The 23412-nt window shown below is 43.7% G+C and overlaps 2 protein-coding genes and 1 long non-coding RNA gene across 10 annotated transcripts in view; 2 read left to right on the forward strand and 1 right to left on the reverse strand.

The window, feature by feature from the left end:
• arfip1 (ADP-ribosylation factor interacting protein 1 (arfaptin 1)) overlaps positions 1 to 10165 on the forward strand; it is a 42721-nt gene extending 32556 nt beyond the window's left edge. For 7 of the 8 annotated variants that reach the window (XM_071406998.1, XM_071406999.1, XM_071406992.1 and 4 more), the window contains 5 exons: positions 431 to 543; positions 2893 to 3114; positions 5890 to 6047; positions 6402 to 6576; positions 7932 to 8259. In XM_071406998.1, the coding sequence (XP_071263099.1) occupies positions 431 to 543; positions 2893 to 3114; positions 5890 to 6047; positions 6402 to 6576; positions 7932 to 8087 (824 nt within the window). In that variant the 3' untranslated portion in view covers positions 8088 to 8259. Of the gene's footprint in view, positions 1 to 430; positions 544 to 2892; positions 3115 to 5889; positions 6048 to 6401; positions 6577 to 7931 lie in introns of all 8 variants that reach the window. The other variant, XM_071406995.1, reaches the window with a different exon arrangement.
• Positions 10166 to 22231: 12066 nt separating this feature from the next.
• Positions 22232 to 23037, reverse strand: LOC139578885 (uncharacterized). The gene is made up of 2 exons (XR_011675636.1): positions 22723 to 23037; positions 22232 to 22544 (listed from the first exon to the last, which is right to left on the reverse strand). It is a non-coding gene; the product is annotated as an uncharacterized lncRNA (long non-coding RNA).
• A 13-nt stretch (positions 23038 to 23050) lies between these two features.
• The window catches only part of fhdc1 (FH2 domain containing 1), a 62856-nt gene continuing 62494 nt past the window's right edge, over positions 23051 to 23412 (forward strand). The window contains exon 1 of the mRNA XM_071407000.1: positions 23051 to 23354. The gene's annotated coding sequence lies outside the window, so the exon portion shown is untranslated. The remainder of the gene's footprint in view (positions 23355 to 23412) is intronic.

Raw genomic sequence — 23412 nt, forward strand, 5'->3', positions numbered from 1 at the left:
CCTTACACAGCTTCACCTGAGTTTTAATCAGCATCCCTGCTTAACTCCTGTATCCCTCTTGCATCACTGGGCTCCCATAGTTCCTTGCAGGTTGTCTCTCCCTCAAACAGAAAAACCTCCCTTCTACTCTAAATGAAACTCCTTGCTGTTGCTTGTTACTAATTTATTTTCCCTGCAGGTAAATGTATATACTTTGTAGTATTTCACCTGTAGATGATAATCGTCAAAGTATCATAGTCAGCATCTAACTTTTACTCAGTGTTTCCATGTTCCAGTCTGACACGACTGGAAATTATATATCAATCCTATGATTGATTCACCATAGTCTCACATCTACATTTTATATTCTCTAACACTTTATCTTACCAGAGCCCCAAGCTAACAGATACAGCCTCTCTCGACCATTCATGACAGTCGCCTTTCTCTTCAGGCACTATGCAAGGGCAGACACAGAGCGGGCCGGTGGTTCTGGCAGACGACCTGAAGAACCCGGCCATGGAAAAACTGGACCTAGTGAGGAAGTGGAGCATCAACACGTACAAAGTAATATTTGCCACCAGCACTTACTGCCCCTCTTTTTTTTCTCTAACTCCCACTCAAACATTCTCAACCTTGCTTTTTCACACCTCTATCTCCTTAGTACCTCTCTCCTCTCACAATCCGGTTCCCACTTAGCAGGTAGACTAGCCCTTTTTTCCTGGCATCGTAACACACACACACACACACACACACACACACACACACACACACACAGCTTTTCATAGCCAGAGTTGGATTGGTGAGCTACCTATGATCTCATCTGTCCATAATTCCCCGGTGTGCTGTGAAGGTTTACTTATGGCTCCCCTGCTTTATTGTACAGTCGTGGCCAAAAGTTTTGAGAATGATACAAATATAAATTTTCGCAAAGTTTGCTGCTTCAGTGTCTTCAGATATTTTTGCCAGATGTTACTATGGAATACTGAAGTATAATTACAAGCATTTCATAAGTGTCAAAGGCTTTTATTGACAATTACATGAAGTTGATGCAAAGAGTCAATATTTGCAGCATTGACCCTTCTTTTTCAAGACCTCTGCAATCCGCCCTGGCATGCTGTCAATTAACTTCTGGGCCACATCCTGACTGATGGCAGCCCATTCTTGCATAATCAATGCTTGGAGCTTGTCAGAAATTGTGAGTTTTTGTTTGTACACCCGCCTCTTTTTGAGGATTGACCACAAGTTCTCAATGGGATTAAGGTCTGGGGATGTTCCTGGCCATGGACCCAAAATATTGATGTTTTGTTCCCCGAGCCACTTAGTTATCACTTTTGCCTAATGGCAAGGTGCTCCATCATGCTGGAAAAAGCATTGTTTGTCACCAAACTGTTCCTGGATGGTTGGGAGAAGTTGCTATCAGAGGATGTGTTGGTACCATTCTTTATTCATGGTTGTGTTCTTAGGCAAAATTGTGAGTGAGCCCACTCCCTTGGCTGAGAAGCAACCACACACATGAATGGTACCAGGATGCTTTACAGTTGGCATGACACAAGACTGATGGTAGCGCTCACCTTGTCTTCTCCGGACAAGCTTTTTTCCAGATGCCCCAAACAATCGGAAAGGGGATTCATCAGAGAAAATGACTTTACCCCAGTCCTCAGCAGTCCAATCCCTGTACCTTTTGCAGAATATCAGTCTGTCCCTGATGTTTTTCCCGGAGAGAAGTGGCTTCTTTGCTGCCCTTCTTGACACCAGGCCATCCTCAAAGTCTTCGCCTCACTGTGCGTGCAAATGCACTCACACCTGCCTGCTGCCATACCTGAGCAAGCTCTGTACTGGTGGTGCCCCGATCCCGCAGCTGATTCAACTTTAGGAGACGGTTCTGGTGCCTGCTGAACTTTCTTGGGTGCGCTGAAGCCTTCTTCACAACAATTGAACCACTCTCCTTGAAGTTCTTGATGATCCGATAAATGGTTGGCCAACCATAAATGGCCATTTTTGTGCAAAGCAATGATGACGGCACGTGTTTCCTTGCAGGTAACCATGGCTGACAGAGGAAGAACAATGATTCCAAGCACCACCCTCCTTTTGAAGCTTCCAGTCTGTTATTTGAACTCAATCAGCGTGATCTCCAGCCTTGTCCTCGTCAACACTCACACCTGTGTTAACGAGAGAATCACTGACATGTCAGCTGGTCCTTTTGTGGCAGGGCTGAAATGCAGTGGAAATGTTTTTTGAGGTTTCAGTTCATTTGCATGGCAAAGAGGGACTTTTCAATTAACTGCAATTCATCTGATCACTCTTCATAACATTCTGGAGTATATGCAAATTGCCATCATACAAACTGAGGCAGCAGACTTTGAAAATGTATATTTGTGTCATTCTCAAAACTTTTGGCAACGACTGTACACTCACAAAAGAACGAGACAAAAGGGTTGCTGTAGAACATCTGATTTTAGCCAAACTTCTCAGTGATAATACACGACACTACATACTTTTAATATCCATTAAAGATATTGCTTTGAATGTGATCACAGCTTTAGATAAACTTTAAATAAAATCTGTCTGCTCCCAGAGCCAACGTACAGCCTTTAGCTTGGAGGGCTAACATGGTATTGAGACATGTCGATGACCTGGGTTTGATACCTGGGGATGGTTACACTAGGATCCTAACTATGTATCTGATATAGTTAGGATCTGTTAAGAACCCAACATCAGATTCACTAGAATGCTAATGATGTTGGCGCTATCTCATTTGAAACCCCAGGTCAGTTACACTGGGATAATATATGTTAGCGCTAACTTGTTTGAAACGCAAGGTCTGTTATTCTCGAATGCTAACAATGCTAATGCTAAATCGTTCCATTTCTTTGGTCAGTTACACTAGGAATGCTAACACTTCTCTCCCCGCAGTGCACCAGGCAGATCTTGTCGGAGAAGCTGGGCCGCGGCTCACGGACGGTGGACCTGGAGCTGGAGGGGCAGATCGAAGTGCTGCGCGACAACAAGCGCAAGTACGAGCACGTGGTCAAGCTGACCCAGACTCTGGCCAACCAGCTCACCCAGATGATGCAGACTCAGCGGCAGCTTGGCGACGCCTTCGCTGACCTCGGCCTCAAGTCGCCAGAGCTCCATGTGAGTCAGTCACTCTTTTTTAACTTTGACCTAAACGAGCAACCTGAAGCTGGAGTAGGTTGAAGAAGTTGAAAACGAACCACTGATACAGGATCAGTTTTTTTCTTCGTGCCTGTAATGTTAATGTGAGGATTGGGTGTAAAGTAACCTCATCCTAGATCTGTGGTTTGGGACATACCTTTTAATAATGGCCATTTCTGGCTCTGGTTTGTTATCAGTACTCTGAAATTACTTCTTACATATAGTTTTTCTTAACCACTGATAGCTAGGTGAAAGGACTGGGTAGGTTAACACTATTCTGCTTTCACCTGTCAGATCAGTCAGTGATTTTCTCCCTTTTTTTACTTGAGCTGCTTCAGGTTGCCTCAGTGCGGATGATGCTGAGTGGGTTCACGTGTGTTGAATTCTCAAACGCACTAAAAGCCTTTGATAAATTGGTTTCATTTTTCTCTATATAAAATGGATTTAAAAGACAGACCGCTTAATGCTAAGCCGGACCTATTTTATGTGTCTTAGCTGTTTCATACATGATGCATCATTTATTATTTGTAGTAAATGCATTATTGATGTACCCTGAAATAATAAACAAGTGTCCCACGCACTGACTCTCTTGCACTGGCTCTATGCACACTCACACATACTACACTGGCTCTCCAACACACACACACACTGCATACGCTCACACACACAAAACACGCCTACATGCATATTGACGCTAAACACACACACACAGACACACTTTCACGATCTTCACATACGCTGCTGCCACTCTGTTTCCTGACAAGGGGTTGGAACAAGTGATTTCCCAATCGTTTCGTTTTGAACAGAACCGTAATTTTTTCCCCCACTGTTCCAACCATCAAAATGAAGGTCTGAACCGGTTCGAACCCCCAAAAAGTAATGGTTTATATAGTTTCTTTCTGTTACTTTTTAAACCTCAAATCATTTTATAATATTTTTTTTACATTTAGCTCTACATTTAAATTACTTCACCAATGGATAGAGCAGCTTGCTATGGAGTGGGCAAGATATGTGCATGCATTGGACAGACAAGTGTAGGGTGCGGCAGAAATTTTCCGGGTGAGGAGAGCGCTGGGAATGAAGGCATGGGCATGTTGTTGTTATGACATGCATGATCTGAATTAGGCACACATAATTATATCTATGAAGGAGCGGCTTCGATGAAGACACTTTTGAATGTCTTTGAACTTCGGAGTTTGCTTAACTAACATTGGATCAGGGATAGCCCTTGATCATGACTCTGTTCCATTACATTACACATAATGAGGCCTATAGTTTTAAGAGCTAGACCAGAGCTAGCTAGTATGTGTAGAGCGACACCAGAATTAAAATAAAGACTTTTGTAGTTAATAAATCCAATGTGAAACGTGATATCGATAGTATCATTAACCAGAATTGAACAAGTTCATCCATTGTTCTCTAATTTAAAAAAATCCCTCTTGCTAATTTTAAATCACGCTTGTAACATCAGTAGTTACAGTAGTCTGCATGCTTTGGAGGGAGGGGAAGGTAGCCTACATACACACTGGCAAAGATTTTCAGTTGGTGGGCAGCCAGACACTGGAAGTTTGAGTGACAGTGAGGGCTTTGCATAGGCGCTTTTTACTTTTTTTGTGGGACTGGAACAAATAATGTTATTAACCGGTTCCTATGCTTTTAAAATAACGGCTCTGTTGCGGCTCTGTTCCTCTCAAAAAATGTTATTTTCCGGTTTTGTTATTTTCGCTGAACCGGTTCCAACCCCTGATCCTGATTGCCTAGTCCCTTTTTATCCCTACCTACATGTACATATTACCTACCTTGCACCCCTGCAAATTGACTCGGTACCTGTACTCTTTGTATATAGCCTCGTTATTTTGTGTTACTATTTCCTTATTTTTTGGGGGCACATTTTTCTTTTTAACTCTGTATGGTTGGGAAAGGGCTCATTAGTAAGCATTTCACGGTGAAGTCTACACCTGTTTTTATTCTGCGCATTTATTTGAAATACATGTTTTTAAGTATTTGCTTATGCGTAAATGATAGCTAGTATTTATAGCCACCTAAAACCCATGTCAGATCTAAAGGCAATTATGAACAGTAAACTGGGTGGGACCCGTACTTCATGTTCTTTCTTTATTGTAATGGGATTTATGCACATCCCCACCTGCTGCCTAATGAAAGGGTTGTGTGTGTACATGTTTGTGTTTCAATGTTCTGTTTATAAGATGGTAGCACTGCCATGTTTCATGTTAGATTCTTTTTTTTTTTTTTACAGCCTTCTGTTGTATGATGAATAAGCCCGTACAAAATTGTTTGTTTTCTGTGACATTTAGGCCTAGACGTTCATGGTTAAGACTTCCATTTTGTATAAAAGGTTTAAATAAACATGTATCTAGATTTAAGAAAGCACAACTCATGGTTGGAAGTTAAATGTGACTGTCTGAATTGTCATTGGATTACCATGGATTCAAGTGGTTATGTCAAAATGATCTATGAGCTCTCAATTGGAAACCCTTTAAGGGAATTCTATAATGATTCAATATATGTAATTAAGTCCTCACTCTAAAAGCAATTTTCCCATGACATTGATGGGTCATTCAATATCCATTAATCTCTTTAGGAAATAAAGACCTTTTGCCTCAGATTTTAGGGAAGTAGTATTTTGATCATATTCAACGATACTATGCTTGCTCAGATAATACAATTGTTCTATGGTAGTCGTTTATCTTATTGAATTGTACCAAAAAATTGTGATGCAATCTTGTCTTTCAGGAGGAGTTTGGCTACAATGCTGACACTCAAAAACTTTTGTCCAAAAATGGGGAGACCCTGCTGGGAGCAATCAACTTCTTCATTGCCAGTGTGAACACACTGGTGGACAAAACAATTGAGGACACTATGATTAACATCAAACAGTATGAAACTGCCAGGTAATATGAGAATATCAGTTTAAATTGGTTCACTGTTACTTGTTGACTGACTTGCATCCTCTTATTTAACATTTTGAGGGCATACGTTATTCCTAGTCATTTTCTGAAATAGACTAAGTTTAGGAAATTGCCATGGCCAATTAAGTGTTTTGTAGGATTTTGTTTGACTCTTGGTCGTGTTACTAACCCTAGCTTGGTCCCAGATCTGTTTGTGCTGTATAACCAACTCCTCTGGTCGTTGACTGGCAAGACGATGACCGTTGGAGTTCTCAAGACGGCTATAGTACCCGAAAAATGTAAGTGAAAAAAATTGTATGTATTTGACCTCCGTCTGCTTTTTGACACCCCCTGTAGGGTTGAGTTCGACGCGTACCGCACAGACCTGGAGGAATTGAACCTGGGGCCGCGGGATACCACCACTCTGCCCAAGATAGAATACTCCCAGCAGGAGTTCCAGATCCACCGCGAGAAGTACGAGAAGATGCGCAACGACGTCTCCATCAAGCTCAAATTCCTGGAAGAGAACAAGGTACTTCAGAAGCTAGTTTTAGGCTACTCCTGATATGGCAGCTAAGTCTTTTTTTCAGCATCAAGGGCTAGTACAGGGGCTAGTACATGTGACCAGATTTTGCGTCTAACCAGCATCCCGGGACTGTCCCGGGAACACTTCACATTTCCTGAAATAATAACCTGGGAAATTACAAAAATTTTCCCCAATGTTGCACTAATGCAATTCCAAAAATACACAACATGCGCAGCGGCAGATTAGCCAAAAATAAAATAGCACATTATCCAAACAGGTTGTCACATGGAAGCCTTCTTTAGCCTAGCGTATTTACTTCACACAAAGTAGCCATAAATTCAAAGCACACGCCTAATTGACACTGCCGGACTGCACATGCGACCCGAATGCAGTTAAACACTACACCAGGGGTGGGCAATTCCAGTCCTCGAGGGCCTGATTGGTGTCACAGTTTTGCCCCAGCTAACACACCTGACTCCAATAATCACCTAATCATGATCTTCAGTTTAGAATGCAATTTGATTAATCAGCTGTGTTTGCTAGGGATGGAGAAAAAGTGTGACACCAATCAGGCCCCAGAGGACTGGAGTTGCCCACCCCTGCCGTACACTATAGCCTATAAAATGTGTGCTTCTTTGAGCTGTCATTGTGACTCTTCAGACAGTCACAAATTGTATAGGCCTATACCCAATTCACTGTTCAGGAGTCTTATGGCTTGGGGGTAGAAGCTGTTGAGAAGCCTTTTGGACCTACACATGGCGCTCCGGTACCGCTTGCCATGGTAGCAGAGAGAACAGTCTATTACTAGTGTAGCTGGAGTCTTTGACAATTTTTTGTGCCTTCCTCTGACACCGCCTGGTATGGAGGTCCTGGATGGCAGGAAGCTTGGTCCCCGTGATGTACTGGGCCGTACGCACTACCATCTGTAGTGCCTTGCGGTCGGAGCCCGAGCAGTTGCCATACCAGGCAGTGATGCAACCAGTCAGGATGCTCTCGATGGTGCAGCTGTAGAACTTTTTGAGGATCTGAGTACCCATGCCAAATCTTTTCAGTCTCCTGAGGGAGAATAGGTTTTGACGTGCCCTCTTCACGACTGTCTTGGTGTGCTTGTATATGGACTTGGTCTTTTACCCAAATAGGGCTATCTTCTGTATACTAAAATGCTCTGAGACCAGATTGGCCAAATCTAAGACTGACCAGTGTTGCTGTTTGGAAAGTCTGCTGGGATATTTGCAAAAAAAAAAGAAAAAAAAAAGGTCTTTTACACAGTTCTTCAAAAGGCATTAAATGCAAGTATGTGTTTGTTGACTCTGGTGTGAGTGCTTATGTCTTTCTGTTCTTTCTCCTCCTTCCTCTCCCAGGTGAAAGTGTTGCACAACCAGCTGATCCTCTTCCACAATGCCATCGCTGCATACTATGCAGGAAACCAGCAGCAGCTGGATCAGACACTCAAGCAGTTCCACATCAAGTTGAAAATGCCCGGCGGGGATACGCCATCTTGGCTGGAGGAGCACTAATCAACCGATCCACCCCTCCCAAAAAATCCAGTGGTTTGGTCTGGAGAGGCACCAGGAAACGCTCTCCCCTCCCTGTCTGCCTCTGTTCCTCCCACTTTTCTTCAGGATTGTAAAAGTTGTTAGGCAAAGCAACACTAAGACAAATAAATAATAAAAAACAAATATTTATCAATCTCTTGGTTGAAGAACTGTACGTTCTGTTTTCTACTATGCTCTTGTTCTTCCTGTACAAGGAAATCCATTGATCGTTCTAATCGTGAAGTGGCCATCTCTTTTTCTCTCGTTCTCTTATTTTTTACATGGAACTGATGCAGTTCTTTTCGAATCATGGGAAATTCACTTTTTGGGGTTGATTTGACAAATCTAGTGAGAAGCACAGAGATGCTAAATACATTTTGGAAAGTGTAAACGGACTTTTTACTCCAGTTAATGAATGTTGTATCTCGACACTGCAGAGACGTTTTGGGACAAAATGGCCGTCGTCTTCTTGGCTCTGCATCCACTTGGTTAACTTATCTCCACTTTTTTGTAAAAGTCTGGCCACTTATTGATGAAGTAAAACTAATGATAGGCATCATTAAATTTACATGATGCATCATAAGCTTGATGTGACACCTGTTTATACCCAGTGTATGACTGTAGGAAATGGATTACCATCTTCTTGGAATTGAATACAGTAGATTAGATGGTTGGTTTTCACTGTTTGGGTCATTGCATTGTACTGTAATGAATAACCATTTTATAACAAGTGTCAATGTCATGTTTAAGGTGCTATTATGTTGCAATAATGATGTTCATTAGTGTTAACCATTTGTGTTTGTCTTTGACTTTAATCATGGGCATATGATGGACAATATTAATTATTGAATTGAACATTTTGTAATTCCAGAGAAATTGAAGGACCAGCCTTACCACGTGAACTTGATGTGCCTTGTTTTATGTCTGTACAAATCTCTCGCTCTGTCTGATGTTTCAACTGAACACAGACCCCTCACACTGCCAGCTTCAGGACCACATAGCGGTAGATGGATAGATAAAGAATGGACCAAACATACCTACATCACATACACTCCATACCAACATAAACCACTCAATTATCCTATTTCACGATTACCTCTCCGTGTGAATATAATCCTTTTTGCTGCATTTGAGGGGTAAATACGAGTTAACAGCGATTTAGCTGCTAATTAGAGATATTTATCTGCTTTAAAACTAACCTATATGCTAAACGTGAACGTAAATGTTTGCATTTTAGAATCAGAGCAACAAAAGTTCAGTCTTAGCATTGGATAAAGACAATCTCTATGCTAGTTAATGGCACAAAAAGCATGTTGATTCCCTTGACTTTCCAATTGCAGTCAATTTTTAAAATGTTATCTTCCTCTCAAATATATATAATACTGCACATTTATGTACTATGAGACAAAAAAAAACACTTGTAAGAACTGTGTATATGAGATGAAACTTAAATGAAAGTGGACTTGAAAAGCTTTTGTACATAGGAAAGACCAGCATCCTCTGCCTGAGCTTATTTTCTGAATACTATGGTTATTTCCTTCGATAGGACCACAGGTATTCTAGCCAGCTGTCTCATCCCACGGGCAAAATATGGCATGGGATGTCATAATGATGTTATATTCTGGTTGTTGAAATGTTATCCAGATGACAACAAGGTGAAGAAATCTTTTTCATGACGGCATATTTTGGATATCTGGTAAAATGACATCTAAACACCGTCCCTCTAGAACCTGACCATAATGTTCACAAAATAATGATATCATTGCAACTTTTGCCCACGGGCTCCTCTGTCTTCTATTTGTACCTACAGTACCATTCCTGCTGTACAACAGCGTGTGTGTATTGTACATCAATCTGTTGTTCAATGAAATGATGTAAGCATAGATAAATATATATTTGTAATTTCCTCTATTTTACCTTAGATATTTTATAGGGTATATGAATGAAGCGATGGGGCATTTTTCTCATGCTGATTAACAGATGTTGAGTTCAAAAACAGGTTTCTGAATGATGTGTAATGTCTTTTGGGGGGAAATAAAGTGTTTTCTTCATGAATGGTTCATTTGGTGTTTGGGTATGTTTCCAATAATTGAGTGAAGGCGTTTTTATATTTTCACAATTTCTTTGCATTTGCTGCTTTTGTTGTATGATTTGTGTGTGTACATTTGGATGATTTAGCCTAATTTTGTGCTGCCACCAGGGCCTGGTATGCGAAAGCTTAGCTACAGTATATAAATAAAGATATTTTCTGGTGTCCCCTTTTTTTAGAAAACCTAAAATGCACATTGATGTAGCCTGTTTTCTATTTATAAAGAGGTTAATTCATTATGGAATCCTATTTTATATGACTAAAGCACATCCTAAAACTGAGTGGAATATATATATATATTTTTTTAAACAATTCTAGTGCATCATCCATCTCCTTTGATTTGAGGCTTTTCCAAGTATTTTATAGTCACCTACCTGCAACATCCAAAAGTCTTACGCGTCACAGGATCTAGCGGATTAGTTAAAAACCAGAATGGATGTGAAGTTTAATGTCGGTCTTCTCAAAGCCATAACAACATAAAAGCAAGTGTTTGTGGAACTGATTTGTCAGTGCTTAATAAATTGTTGTCGCTCTGAAATTGGTCAACAATTCAACTTTGCCTGCTCCTGGTCAGTTTTCAACTATTTAAGTCCTCAGATTCTTTTGTTTGTCATTTTTCTGATTGTACAATTTCAGAACGTCAAAGCCTATCAGTTTTAACAGTCCATTTGTGGTCATCAGACATTAACAGTGTAAGTGCTCACTCACGGGATATATTATTCATAAGCATAGACTCTGTATGGATTATGTTATTTATGTTTGCCTGGATCGCTGTTACTGTAATATAGAATGTTTTGTGTACATGTTTGGCATGGAAAACACCTGCATAAAGTCATGTGTGCCTCGAGGTGTGACACATAAAACATGGAACTGTATCCTAGCTCATCCCAGGCCTAAACACACTAATAACAACAGTAACCATAAAATCTAGGCATCATAAAACAAACCTTGACACCAACAAATCTGTCACCATAGTGAGGGTGACAAAGTGGCGCCCCCACCCTTTCCCTCTCTGTCACCCCAGACCACACTCACGGCCCTCCGTTGAGCGAGTGTTGAATTCTGGAAGGGCTCTAAGTTGTTTATGTGCCCCACTCCTCCCACCACCCTTGGGAAGTAAAAGAAGCTTGTAGAAACCGATTGGATTAGCCATTTACACAACAGCCACCGTCCTCAGAGCATGCGCAGACCAGCTGGCTGGTGTGTTTACGGACATGTTCAATTGCTCCCTATCCCAGTCTGCTGTCAACACATGCTTCAAGCTGGCCACCATTGTTCCTGTACCCAAGAAGGTAAAGATAACTGAACTAAATGACTATCGCCCCTGTAGCACTCATTTCTGTCATGTAGTCGTGAAGTGAGAGACTAGTCAAGGATCATATCACCAGCTTACCTTCCACCCTAGACCCACTTCAGTTTGCATACAGGCCCACAGACAATGTCATCGCCATCATGAATGGCTAATTTGCCCTATCCTATCTGGACAAGAGGAATACCTATGTAAGAATGCTGTTCATTGACTTCAGCTCAGCATTCAACACCATAGTACCCTCCAAGCTCATCATTAAGCTTTCAACCCCGCCCTGTGCAATTGAGTCCTGGACGGGCCGCCCCCAGGTCGTGAAGGTAGGAAACAACATCTCCACTTCGCTGATCCTCAACACTGGGGCCCACAAGGGTGCATGCTCAGCCCCCTCCTGTACTCCCTGGTCACCCATGACTACGTGGCCATGCACGCCTTCACCTCAATCATCAAGTTTGCAGAAGACACAACAGTAGTGGGCTTGATTACCAACAACGACGAGACAGCCTACAGGGAGGAGGTAAGGGCACTCGGAGTGTGGTGTCAGGAAAACAACCTCTCACTCAATGGTCCACCCACACAGACAGTGTGGTGAAGAAGGCGCAACAATGCCTCTTCAACCTCAGGAGGCTGAAGAAATTTGGTTGTGACCTAAAACACTCAAAAACTTTTACAGATGCACAGTTGAGAGCATCTTGTCGGGCTGTATCACAGCCTGGTACGGAAACTGCACCGCCATCAACCGCAAGGCTCTCCAGAGGGTGGTGCGGTCTACACAACGCATCACCAGGGGCAAACTACCTGCCCTCCAGGACAACTACAGCACCCGATGTCACAGGAAGGCCAAAAATATCATCAAGAACAACAACCACCCGAGCCACTGCCTGTTCACCCAGCTACCATCCAGAAGGCAATGTCAGTACAGGTGCATCAAAGCTGGGACCGAGAAACTGAAAAACAGCTTCTATCTCAAGGCCATCAGACTGTTATACAGCCATCACTAACTCAGTGAGGCTGCTGCCTATATACAGACTCAAATCGTTGGCCGCTTTAATAAATGGATCACTAGTCACTTTAAACAATGCCACTTTAATAATGTTTACATATCTTACATTACTCATCTCATGTGTACAGTATATACTGTATTTTATACCATCTATTGCATCTTGCCTATGCTGCTCGGCCATCGCTCATCCATATGTTTACATGTACATATTCCTATTCCATCCCTTTACATTTGTGTGTATTAGGTAGTTGTTGTGGAACTGTTAGATTACTTGTTAGATATTACTGCACTGTCGGAACTAGAAGATCAAGCATTTCGCTACACTCGCATTAACATCTGCTAACCATGTGTATGTAACCAATAACATGTCATTTTATTTGATCATCAGCTAGCCTAGCCAGGCACATTAATGAATTAGCATAGAGTCCAGTACCGCATTGGCATGATGGCTAGGCTAAGTATCCCCAAGTCTATATTGGGGGACTTACGTGAACGGTAGGCTCAAAATAGGATTTTGCATGAATGTAATCATGAGTCTGAGGTGGGTAGTATGGAGAGGAACCTGAAGGTATAGGCCCTGAGAGAGATGCCTGCTTGTGCTTGAGAGGATGTGGCTGTCAATGTCACTTATGTACAGGCGGTTGACTGAGCATATGTTTTAGCATACACACACACACACACTTCAGGTGCTTCTACACCTGCATTGCTTGCTGTTTGGGGTTTTAGACTGGGTTTCTGTACAGCACTTTGTGACATCAGCTGATGTAAAAAGGGCTTTATAAATACATTTGATTGATTGATTTGATTGACTTCAGGGAAAGGTGTGTGTGTATGTGATCTTAAACTTGTTAAATCGACATTACGTGTGTGTGTGTATGTGTTCACATTTTGTGCTGCTATAACACATGGGTCCAAGGCCCATGTAGCAAAGGGCTCACTTAACAATTACACAGCACACTCACAATATGTCTGCCTCCCAGAGGGTGTCATAGAAATTGATTGATATTTGACTAACCAGCAGCTGATGTGCATCTGGTGTTTTTGGTCACCTTTGATTTGTTATGTTTGCTAAGTCTAGATTTAAAAAAATGAGCACTGAGTAAAGGTGAAATGGTGTCACTATGACATGTATAAGCCTACTGCATAACAGTTTAGTTTCATTGTTATTATATTACATTTATGTCCGGTTTCCCAGATACATTTAAAGCCTATTCCAGGACTAAATGCACTTTCAATGGGGATTCTCCACTGAGCAAGGTTTCTAGTCCAAGACTGGGCTTAATCAGTGTATGGGAAACCGGCCCTTAGTGCCATGCTATGACACCCCTGACATAGCACGGCTGGAAAGCAACCTCCCTATGTCAGTACAGTCATCATAATGCAAACTGCTACTACATCTGTCAAGACAATTGGAATTATCATGACAGATGTAGTAGCAGTTGACATTATGATGACTGTATTGTAGTAGCAGTTGGCATTATGATGACTGTATTGTAGTAGAAGTTGGCATTATGATGACTGTATTGTAGTAGCAGTTGGCATTATGATGACTGTATTGTAGTAGCAGTTGGCATTATGATGACTGTATTGTAGTAGCAGTTGGCATTATGATGACTGTATTGTAGTAGCAGTTGTCATTATGATGACTGTATTGTAGTAGCAGTTGGCATTATGATGACTGTATTGTAGTAGAAGTTGGTATTATGATGACTGTATTGTAGTAGCAGTTGGCATTATGATGACTGTATTGTAGTAGCAGTTGGCATTATGATGACTGTATTGTAGTAGCAGTTTGCATTATGATGACTGTATTGTAGTAGCAGTTGGCATTATGATGACTGCATTGTAGTAGCAGTTGGCATTATGATGACTGCATTGTAGTAGCAGTTGGCATTATGATGACTGCATTGTAGTAGCAGTTGGCATTATGATGACTGCATTGTAGTAGCAGTTGGCATTATGATGACTGTATTGTAGTAGCAGTTGGCATTATGATGACTGTATTGTAGTAGCAGTTGTCATTATGATGACTGTATTGTAGTAGCAGTTGGCATTATGATGACTGTATTGTAGTAGCAGTTTGCATTATGATGACTGTATTGTAGTAGCAGTTGGCATTATGATGACTGTATTGTAGTAGCAGTTGGTATTATGATGACTGTATTGTAGTAGCAGTTTGCATTATGATGACTGTATTGTAGTAGCAGTTTGCATTATGATGACTGTATTGTAGTAGCAGTTGGCATTATGATGACTGCATTGTAGTAGCAGTTGGCATTATGATGACTGCATTGTAGTAGCAGTTGGCATTATGATGACTGCATTGTAGTAGCAGTTGGAATTATGATGACTGTATTGTAGTAGCAGTTGGAATTATGATGACTGTATTGTAGTAGCAGTTGGCATTATGATGACTGTATTGTAGTAGCAGTTGGCATTATGATGACTGTATTGTAGTTGCAGTTTGCATTATGATGACTGTATTGTAGTTGCAGTTTGCATTATGATGACTGTATTGTAGTAGCAGTTGGAATTATGATGACTGTATTGTAGTAGCAATTGGAATTATGATGACTGTATTGTAGTAGCAGTTTGTAACGAACGTTGTTTGAAGGATTGGACCAAGGTGCAGCGTGGAAGGCGTTCATAATTTTTATTAATGTGAACCAGCAACAAAACGAAACGTACAGCTTTGTAGGGCTAACAAGCAACAATACAAAATCAAGATCCCACAAACAACAAGTGGGAAAAGTCTGCCTAAATATGATCCCCAATCAGAGACAACGAAAGACAGCTGCCTCTGATTGGGAACCATACCAGGCCAACATAGAAATATACAAACTAGAGTACCCACCGTAGTCACACCCTGACTGTCAGGTTTTGGCCAGGACTGTTCTGGTTTTTTGTCACTAGATGTCCCCATTGCACCTTTTTTGTACCTTTTGTTTTTCCCTTGCTCTAATTATTGTTTGCACCTGTATGTCGTTCCCTTGTTAGTATTTAATCCCTGTGTGTTCCTCAGTTCCTTGCTCAGTGTTTGTATGTTAGCACCCAGCCCCAGCCCAAGCCTTGTTGTGAACATATATTTTTCTCTTGTTGGATTTTCCAGAGGTTCTCTGGTTTTGTTCTTTTGTATTTTGGATTAGTCTTTTAAGGTTTGTTTTTCCCTTGCTGTTTTTACCACTTTGTGGATTTCTTTGTATTTTGGAAGATATCTATTTTTTATTAAACCACCATCTCTAGTACTGCTGTGTCTGCCTCATCTTCTGGGTTCTGCCGATTTAGTGACTGTTTCTCGCACCGGGTCCTGACAGAAACACTGAGCCCTTAAAATGAACCCAGAGGCAGCCAGTACCCAGGACTTTTTTCCCATGCTGTCCCACCACGAGGGGACTGTCCAACGTCACGAAGCTGCTCTGGTTCAGCAAGAGGCCTTAATGGCTGGACATTCTCAACTTCTGTCGGAGATGATGACTTCCATAAAGCAGATTTCTGATCAACTTTCTCCTGCAACCGCTTCTGCTCCAGTTCATCAGATTCAAGTGCCCGTGGCAGTTAACCCCCTGGCTGAACCTCGTCTGCCGCCTCCCCAACGGTTCTCAGGTGATCCGAGTGGTTGTAAGGGGTTTTTCACCCAATGTTCTCTCTCCTTCGAGCTGCAACCCTCGTCATTTCCCACCGACCGGTCCAAGATAGCATATATCATCACCCTGCTGTCGGAAAAAGCCCTAGCCTGGGCTACTGCTGTGTGGGATGCCCAAAGTCCCTGCTGTGCCAGCTACTCTACCTTTGCTGAAGAATTCAAGCGAGTGTTTCAAGGTCCTACCAGCGGTCCTGACTCAGCCAAACAGCTCCTGACTCTCCGCCAAGGTCGGCGCAGCGTGACGGACTATGCCATCCAGTTCCGCACGGTGGCAGCAGCGAGTGGCTGGAATGACGAGGCGCTCACAGTGTGCTTTTTAAAAGGTCTTTCCGACACCATCCAAGATGAACTGGCCACTCGGGAACCACCGGACAACCTCGAGTCCCTGATCAAGTTGGCTTCACGCATAGACCAGCGTCTGAGAGAGAGAGAGCTCAACCGTAGATCTCTCACCCTAGCTCCTATCGGTCCCAGCTCCGAGTCTCCACCTTTATCCCCGCTGACTCCACCGGAACCCATGCAGGTTGGACGCATCTCCCAGGCTGAGAGAGACCGCCGGATGAGGGAGCGATGCTGTCTATATTGCGGCAAACCGGGCCATTTCCTCTCCACGTGTCCCGGGCTCCAGGGAAAACGCACTCTCCCGTGCAGGCCTGGGAGGACGGTAACGGGAAACATAACCTCCTCTCATCCATCCAACTCCCGCCTGCTCATTCCAGTTACCCTTTCCTGGGACAACCACGAGCTTCCCCTTCAAGCCTTGGTAGACTCTGGAGCCGCAGGTAACTTCATGGATGGTGTCTGGGCGAAGGAGAATGGCGTTCCCTCTGAACCTCTAAGTGACCCCATAAGGGTTACTACGTTGGATGGAAGCCCTTTGGGATCTGGACTTGTCACTTGTGTCACTACCCCCTTGCGACTTTCAGTTTCCCAACACCAGGAAGTGATGAACTTTCATCTGACCTCGTGTTCCGAGTTCCCTCTCGTCCTTGGATACCCCTGGCTTCACAGCCATAACCCTCACATCGACTGGTCTGTGGGCACTATCAAGCAGTGGGGTCCTACGTGCCAAGCCACTTGTATCTTCCCAAGTTCCCCGAGTTCCCCTCCCGAGTCTCTAGAATCCATCGACCTGTCCCGAGTTCCCGAGTGTTACCATGACCTCAAACCGGTATTTAGCAAACAGAGGGCCACCAAACTACCACCCCATAGACCTTACGATTGCCCCATCGACCTGTTTCCGGGCACCTGCCCTCCCAGGGGTCGGATCTTTTCCCTATCTCCTCCCGAACGAGCTGCTATGGATACCTACATCAAGGACGCTCTGGCAGCAGGCCTCATGCGTCCATCCACCTCGCCGGCGGGAGCAGGGTTTTTCTTTGTGGCCAAAAAAGACGGGGGATTACGTCCTTGCATCGACTACCGGGTACTTAATGCCATAACCGTCCGTAACCGCTACCCCTTATGGCCACAGCCTTTGAGCTGCTCCAGGAAGCAGTGGTCTTCACTAAGCTTGACCTGCGGAACGCATACCATCTTGTGCGGATCAAACCCGGTGACGAGTGGAAGACCGCTTTCAACACGCCTACTGGTCACTACGAATACTTGGTGATGCCCTTCGGCCTGACCAACGCCCCGGCTGTGTTCCAAGCGCTCATAAACGATGTGCTTAGGGATATGCTTAACATTTTCGTGTTTGTTTACTTGGATGACATCCTCATCTTTTCGAGCTCCCTTCAAGAACACACTAAGCATGTCAGACAAGTGCTCAAACGCCTCCTAGACAGCCATTTGTACGTTAAGCCGGAAAAGTGTGAATTCCATTCCTCTCGAGTACAGTTCCTGGGATTTGTAGTGGAACCCGGTCGAGTCCAGATGGACCCCAAGAAGGTAGGGGCGGTAGCAGATTGGCCCACCCCCAAGTCCGTTAAGGAAGTTCAGCGTTTCCTGGGCTTCACTAACTTCTACCGCAAGTTCATCAAGAACTTCAGCTCGGTGGCAGCCCCTCTCTCAGCTTTAACCAAGGGTGGCAACACAAGGTTTCTGTGGGGAAGAGAAGCTGAGACGGCCTTCCAAGGACTCAAGCAGCGCATCCTCTCTGCTCCCATCCTGACACTACCGACGGCGGATGAACCTTTTGTGGTGGAGGTAGACGCATCAGAGGTTGGTGTTGGAGCTGTCCTGTCTCAGAGGGGTGAAGACAAGAGGCTTCATCCTTGCGCCTTCTTCTCTCACCGGCTTACCCCGGCCGAGAGGAATTACGATGTGGGGGATCGTGAACTCCTAGCGGTTAAGATGGCATTGAAGGAATGGAGACACTGGCTCGAGGGGGCTTCTCAACCGTTTCAAGTGCTTACGGACCACAAAAATCTGGAGTATATCCAGCAGGCGAAGCGGTTGAACTCCAGACAAGCTCGATGGTCTCTTTTCTTCAGCCGATTCCAGTTTATTCTCACCTATAGACCCGGGTCGAAGAATCTCAAACCGGATGCCTTGTCACGAGTCTACTCTCCTGCCATTCGAGAAGATACTGACATGACTGTTCTTCCTGCCGCTAAGATCGTGGCTCCGATCTCGTGGCAAGTGGAGGATACCGTGAAACAAGCTCAAGCCATCGAACCGGGCCCTGGAGGAGGTCCTGCTAATCGGTTGTTTGTTCCCAAGGCAGCAAGGTCCCAAGTCCTTCTGTGGGGGCACTCCTCTCGCCTCACCTGTCACCCGGGCGTAGGTCGCACCTTGGAGTTCATCCAGCGTAAGTTCTGGTGGCCCACCATAAAAGAAGACGTTGCCACTTTCGTCAAGGCCTGTTCCGTGTGCTGCCAGGGCAAATCTTCTCACCTCCGCCCTCAAGGACTCCTTCACCCCTTATCTATTCCCCACCGACCCTGGTCCCATATCTCGCTGGACTTTATTACTGGCCTTCCTCCGTCCCATGGTAATACTACGATCCTAGTCATCATTGACAGGTTTTCTAAGGCGGCCAGGTTTGTTCCCTTGACCAAATTACCTTCTGCCAAGGAAACAGCTGAGTTGGTGATTAACCATGTGTTCCGAGTCTTTGGCATCCCGCAAGATATGGTTTCCGACAGAGGTCCCCAGTTCGCCTCAAGGTTTTGGAAGGCCTTCTGCCAACTCATAGGGGCCACGGCCAGTTTATCTTCAGGGTACCATCCGGAGTCCAACGGCCAAACTGAGAGGATGAATCAGGAGCTGGAAACCACCCTCAGATGTATGGTTTCCAACAACCCATCCACATGGTCAACATTCATTGTTTGGGCCGAGTACGCGCACAACACCTTGTGCTCCTCCTCCACTGGTATATCCCCGCACGAGTGTCAGTTTGGCTATGCTCCTCTATTGTTCCCGGACCAGGAGGCAGAAGTCAGAGTGCCTTCAGCCTCGAGGTTCATCAGACGCTGTCGGCTTACGTGGAAGAAGGCCCGTCTTAATCTTCTGCGTTCCTCACAGCAGTACCAACGACAAGCCAACAGACGTCGCCGTCCCGGTCCTACCCTGTACCCCGGCCAGAGAGTATGGCTCTCAACAAAAAACTTACCGCTACGGGTGGAGTCTCGCAAGCTGTCCCAGAGATTCATCGGACCCTTTAAGATTGCCAGGAGAGTCAATCCCGTTACTTTTCGCCTGCACTTACCCAGATCCCTTAAAATCAATCCCACATTTCACATTTCTTTATTAAAACCTGTTGTTTTTTCTCCCCTTATTCCGGCAGGCAGACCTCCCCCTCCGCCCCGTGTCATCGGAGGCCAGTCGGCTTATACCGTCCACCGGATACTGGACTCCCGCCGGGTGCAGCGGTCCTGGCAGTATCTGGTGGACTGGGAAGGCTACGGTCCCGAGGAGCGCTCCTGGGTTCCTGCCAAGGACATACTGGACCCTGACCTCATTCGTCAGTTCAGGGCCCTCCACCCTGAGAAGGCTGGTAGGAACGTCAGGAGCCGTTCCTAGGAGGGGGATTCTGTCAGGTTTTGGCCAGGACTGTTCTGGTTTTTTGTCACTAGATGTCCCCATTGCACCTTTTTTGTACCTTTTGTTTTTCCCTTGCTCTAATTATTGTTTGCACCTGTATGTCGTTCCCTTGTTAGTATTTAATCCCTGTGTGTTCCTTGCTCAGTGTTTGTATGTTAGCACCCAGCCCCAGCCCAAGCCTTGTTGTGAACATATATTTTTCTCTTGTTGGATTTTCCAGAGGTTCTCTGGTTTTGTTCTTTTGTATTTTGGATTAGTCTTTTAAGGTTTGTTTTTCCCTTGCTGTTTTTACCACTTTGTGGATTTCTTTGTATTTTGGAAGATATCTATTTTTTATTAAACCACCATCTCTAGTACTGCTGTGTCTGCCTCATCTTCTGGGTTCTGCCGATTTAGTGACTGTTTCTCGCACCGGGTCCTGACACTGACCTAACCAAAATAGAGAATAAAAAGGCTCTCTAAGGTCAGGGCATGATACAGTTTGCGTTATGATGACTGTATTGTAATAGCAGTTGGCATTATGATGACTGTATTGTAGTAGCAGTTTGCAATATGATAGCTGTAGTGACTTAGCACACTGCCCACCAATGAGAAGTCTTATAACACCATGTCCCTGTCATAGTGACAATGTCAAATAGAATTTAACCACACAAAAAACATAAATCAGTGAGGTTTTTGATTACTTTTGTACCAAGTATACTGTAGATCCCTGTGTATACTTGTTGCAAATCACAGCTTCAACACGTGTGCCCAATTTCTAAGGGTAATTGAATTAAGAAATCCGCAACAGGTAGACTTTTCATCAACTAATGCCTGTATCAATGTCATCCAGTTCTGTCACAGGACAATTCAAGTTTATGCTCCGCTTTGCATAATTGGTCCAAATCTCTAGTTGAGTAAAATTATTATATGCTCAAACTAGTTGAGCCGCCACCTCAGCAAGAGACATTTAGCTTGAGAAAAGAGGGAGAAGAGAGTGAAAGTATTTCATTGGGTCCTTGTATGGAAGGACTGTGGACTAATTCATGTGTTTATTAATTAATCCCCTTGACTGTAGGTTTTCATTTATTCATCAACCTCTGTCTAGGCTATGAGATTTCGATAATTGTCTGTCACTGCGGGAAAAATATGGCAGATATGAAGATTTGAGCCAGTTTGCTACAGCTGGAAAATAATCTTGGAGCAACAGGACATGGTAATTATTATGTGGATTATAATTCATGGACATTTTTGTAAGTGTTGATACATTTTTCATTAGGGAAAATCAAGTCTGAAATTTTAGCACCTTATACTGTAGTAGCAGTTAATTTGATCAAAGATGGTTACAGTATAAGCAGACAGCTTACTATCACATCAATAATTCAGCATTAATGGCTTTCAAACTGATGGCTGGTCAGTGCCGTTAGATATGGGATCAGTAGCGTTGCATGGCATTCATCTTGAAGTAGCAAAAAGGTGTAAATGTTCACCATCGCATAGGAGCTCCTTTGCAGCAAAGGCTGTGGCACTTTAATAATACATATAAGGCTGGTTTCCCGGACACAAATTAAGTCCTGGACTATTAAACTCTCTCAAAACTCTCTCAAGTCCTGGACTAGGCTTAATCTGTGTCTGGGAAACCGGTCCATACAGTATAACAACCTATTACCTACCTTCCTATCAGTTGGAATCTCTTTTCTTCACACACACACACACGCACCCACCCACCCACCCACCCACCCACGCACACACACACACACACACACACACACACACACACACACACACACACACACACACACACACACACACACACACACACACACACACACACACACACACACACACACACACACACACACACTCTCTCTCTCTCTATAATTGGATGTAAGATGTATGGTGTAGCCTACCTTTTGCCTGTGAATTTAAATTGGGGGTCCAGCCTTCAAGGTGGGTTACATTTAGGGACCAAACAGAGGTCCAGTGACAGCCCATTGTTATTGAGAAGAATAAAAAAAAACAGGAGATACATTAGGGGAGATAGGGTTAATCTTCGAGTCAAAGGTGAGGGATCTAAAGGGAATTTCCAGGTGAACAAAAAGGAGAGCTGTCAAATCAATCAGAATCATCTCGGTTTAATTACAAGTTGCAACAGGGAGACACCCCCAGCACAGAAGCAGAGAACATGTCTAACTTGACCTTAGCAGAGAAGGCCCTTATATCCTAATTACACAGCACCAAATGTTCTGCAAACAACAGCCTGGGAGGCTTGTAGGAAGTCAAAACAACTTTGTCAGCTGCTACAGAAACACACAGTGTTTCACAGAATACAACAACAATCAGTATCCTTGGTCCTTGGAACTCCAGTCTGGCGTCAATCACTATCAACAGATACAGTTTAATCCATAACATACAGCATGGAGTCCATCAACCTACGTGTATTATAGAAAGGGAAAACATATAAATAAATATTCATGTTAAATATTCCCCATTACAAGGGGTCAGGGTCAGAATTTAACTATTAATAGTTATATAAATGTTGTACTCCCAACCTTAAATGCTACCAAGCATCTATCACCTTTCGTTATTATTCAATACCATTTTACTCACCATCATCTTTCTCTTCAGGTCCTCTCTCTTTCTATCTATATCCGATGCACTCCCTTCATCTTCGTGGCCTCCACCAAAATAGTCACCTTCAAAGACATCAGTAGCTAGCCTATAATATGTTTGCCCTACAGGTGGTGATTTTCTACTTCTTCAAGAAATGCTGACTAATACTATTGCAGAGGCCTATTTGCGAACTACATATACGTAGTTTGCTAAACGAAAGCGTATAGCTAACAAACATGGTGTTAAAATGTTGACATTCATAATAAGACATCAATAACCGCAACAAGACGCGTTGCACCAAATTGTAACAACATTTGACACCGGCTGTGTCGCGCGCCTCACCGCAAGATATGGGTGGACACACCGCGTTCACCTGAGCCAATCACGTTTGAGATTGTGCACGCGATCGCTTTGCTGCCTGGCGGCTGCTGCTGCTGCTGTCGCCTCTGCCGCCCTTCAATCGATTCTCGCCCCTCAAAGCAGCCGCAACGAACAGAGGACACCGTCGCTGCTCTAACAACCAAATAATAACAATATACACCTTTTCTTTCTCTGAAAAGTACACCTACTAACTAAAACGTTATCCGTGCGGATTACCTAGTATGTATTTTACCATCCTATCTCTCTCGGTAAGTGATTCATCAGTCTATTATTTGCTTATTTAGAATCTGCAATTAAGTGTAGTAG

Source organism: Salvelinus alpinus, chromosome 6 (genome assembly GCF_045679555.1).
Source record: "Salvelinus alpinus chromosome 6, SLU_Salpinus.1, whole genome shotgun sequence".
In the NCBI taxonomy this organism is placed as follows: domain Eukaryota; kingdom Metazoa; phylum Chordata; class Actinopteri; order Salmoniformes; family Salmonidae; genus Salvelinus; species Salvelinus alpinus.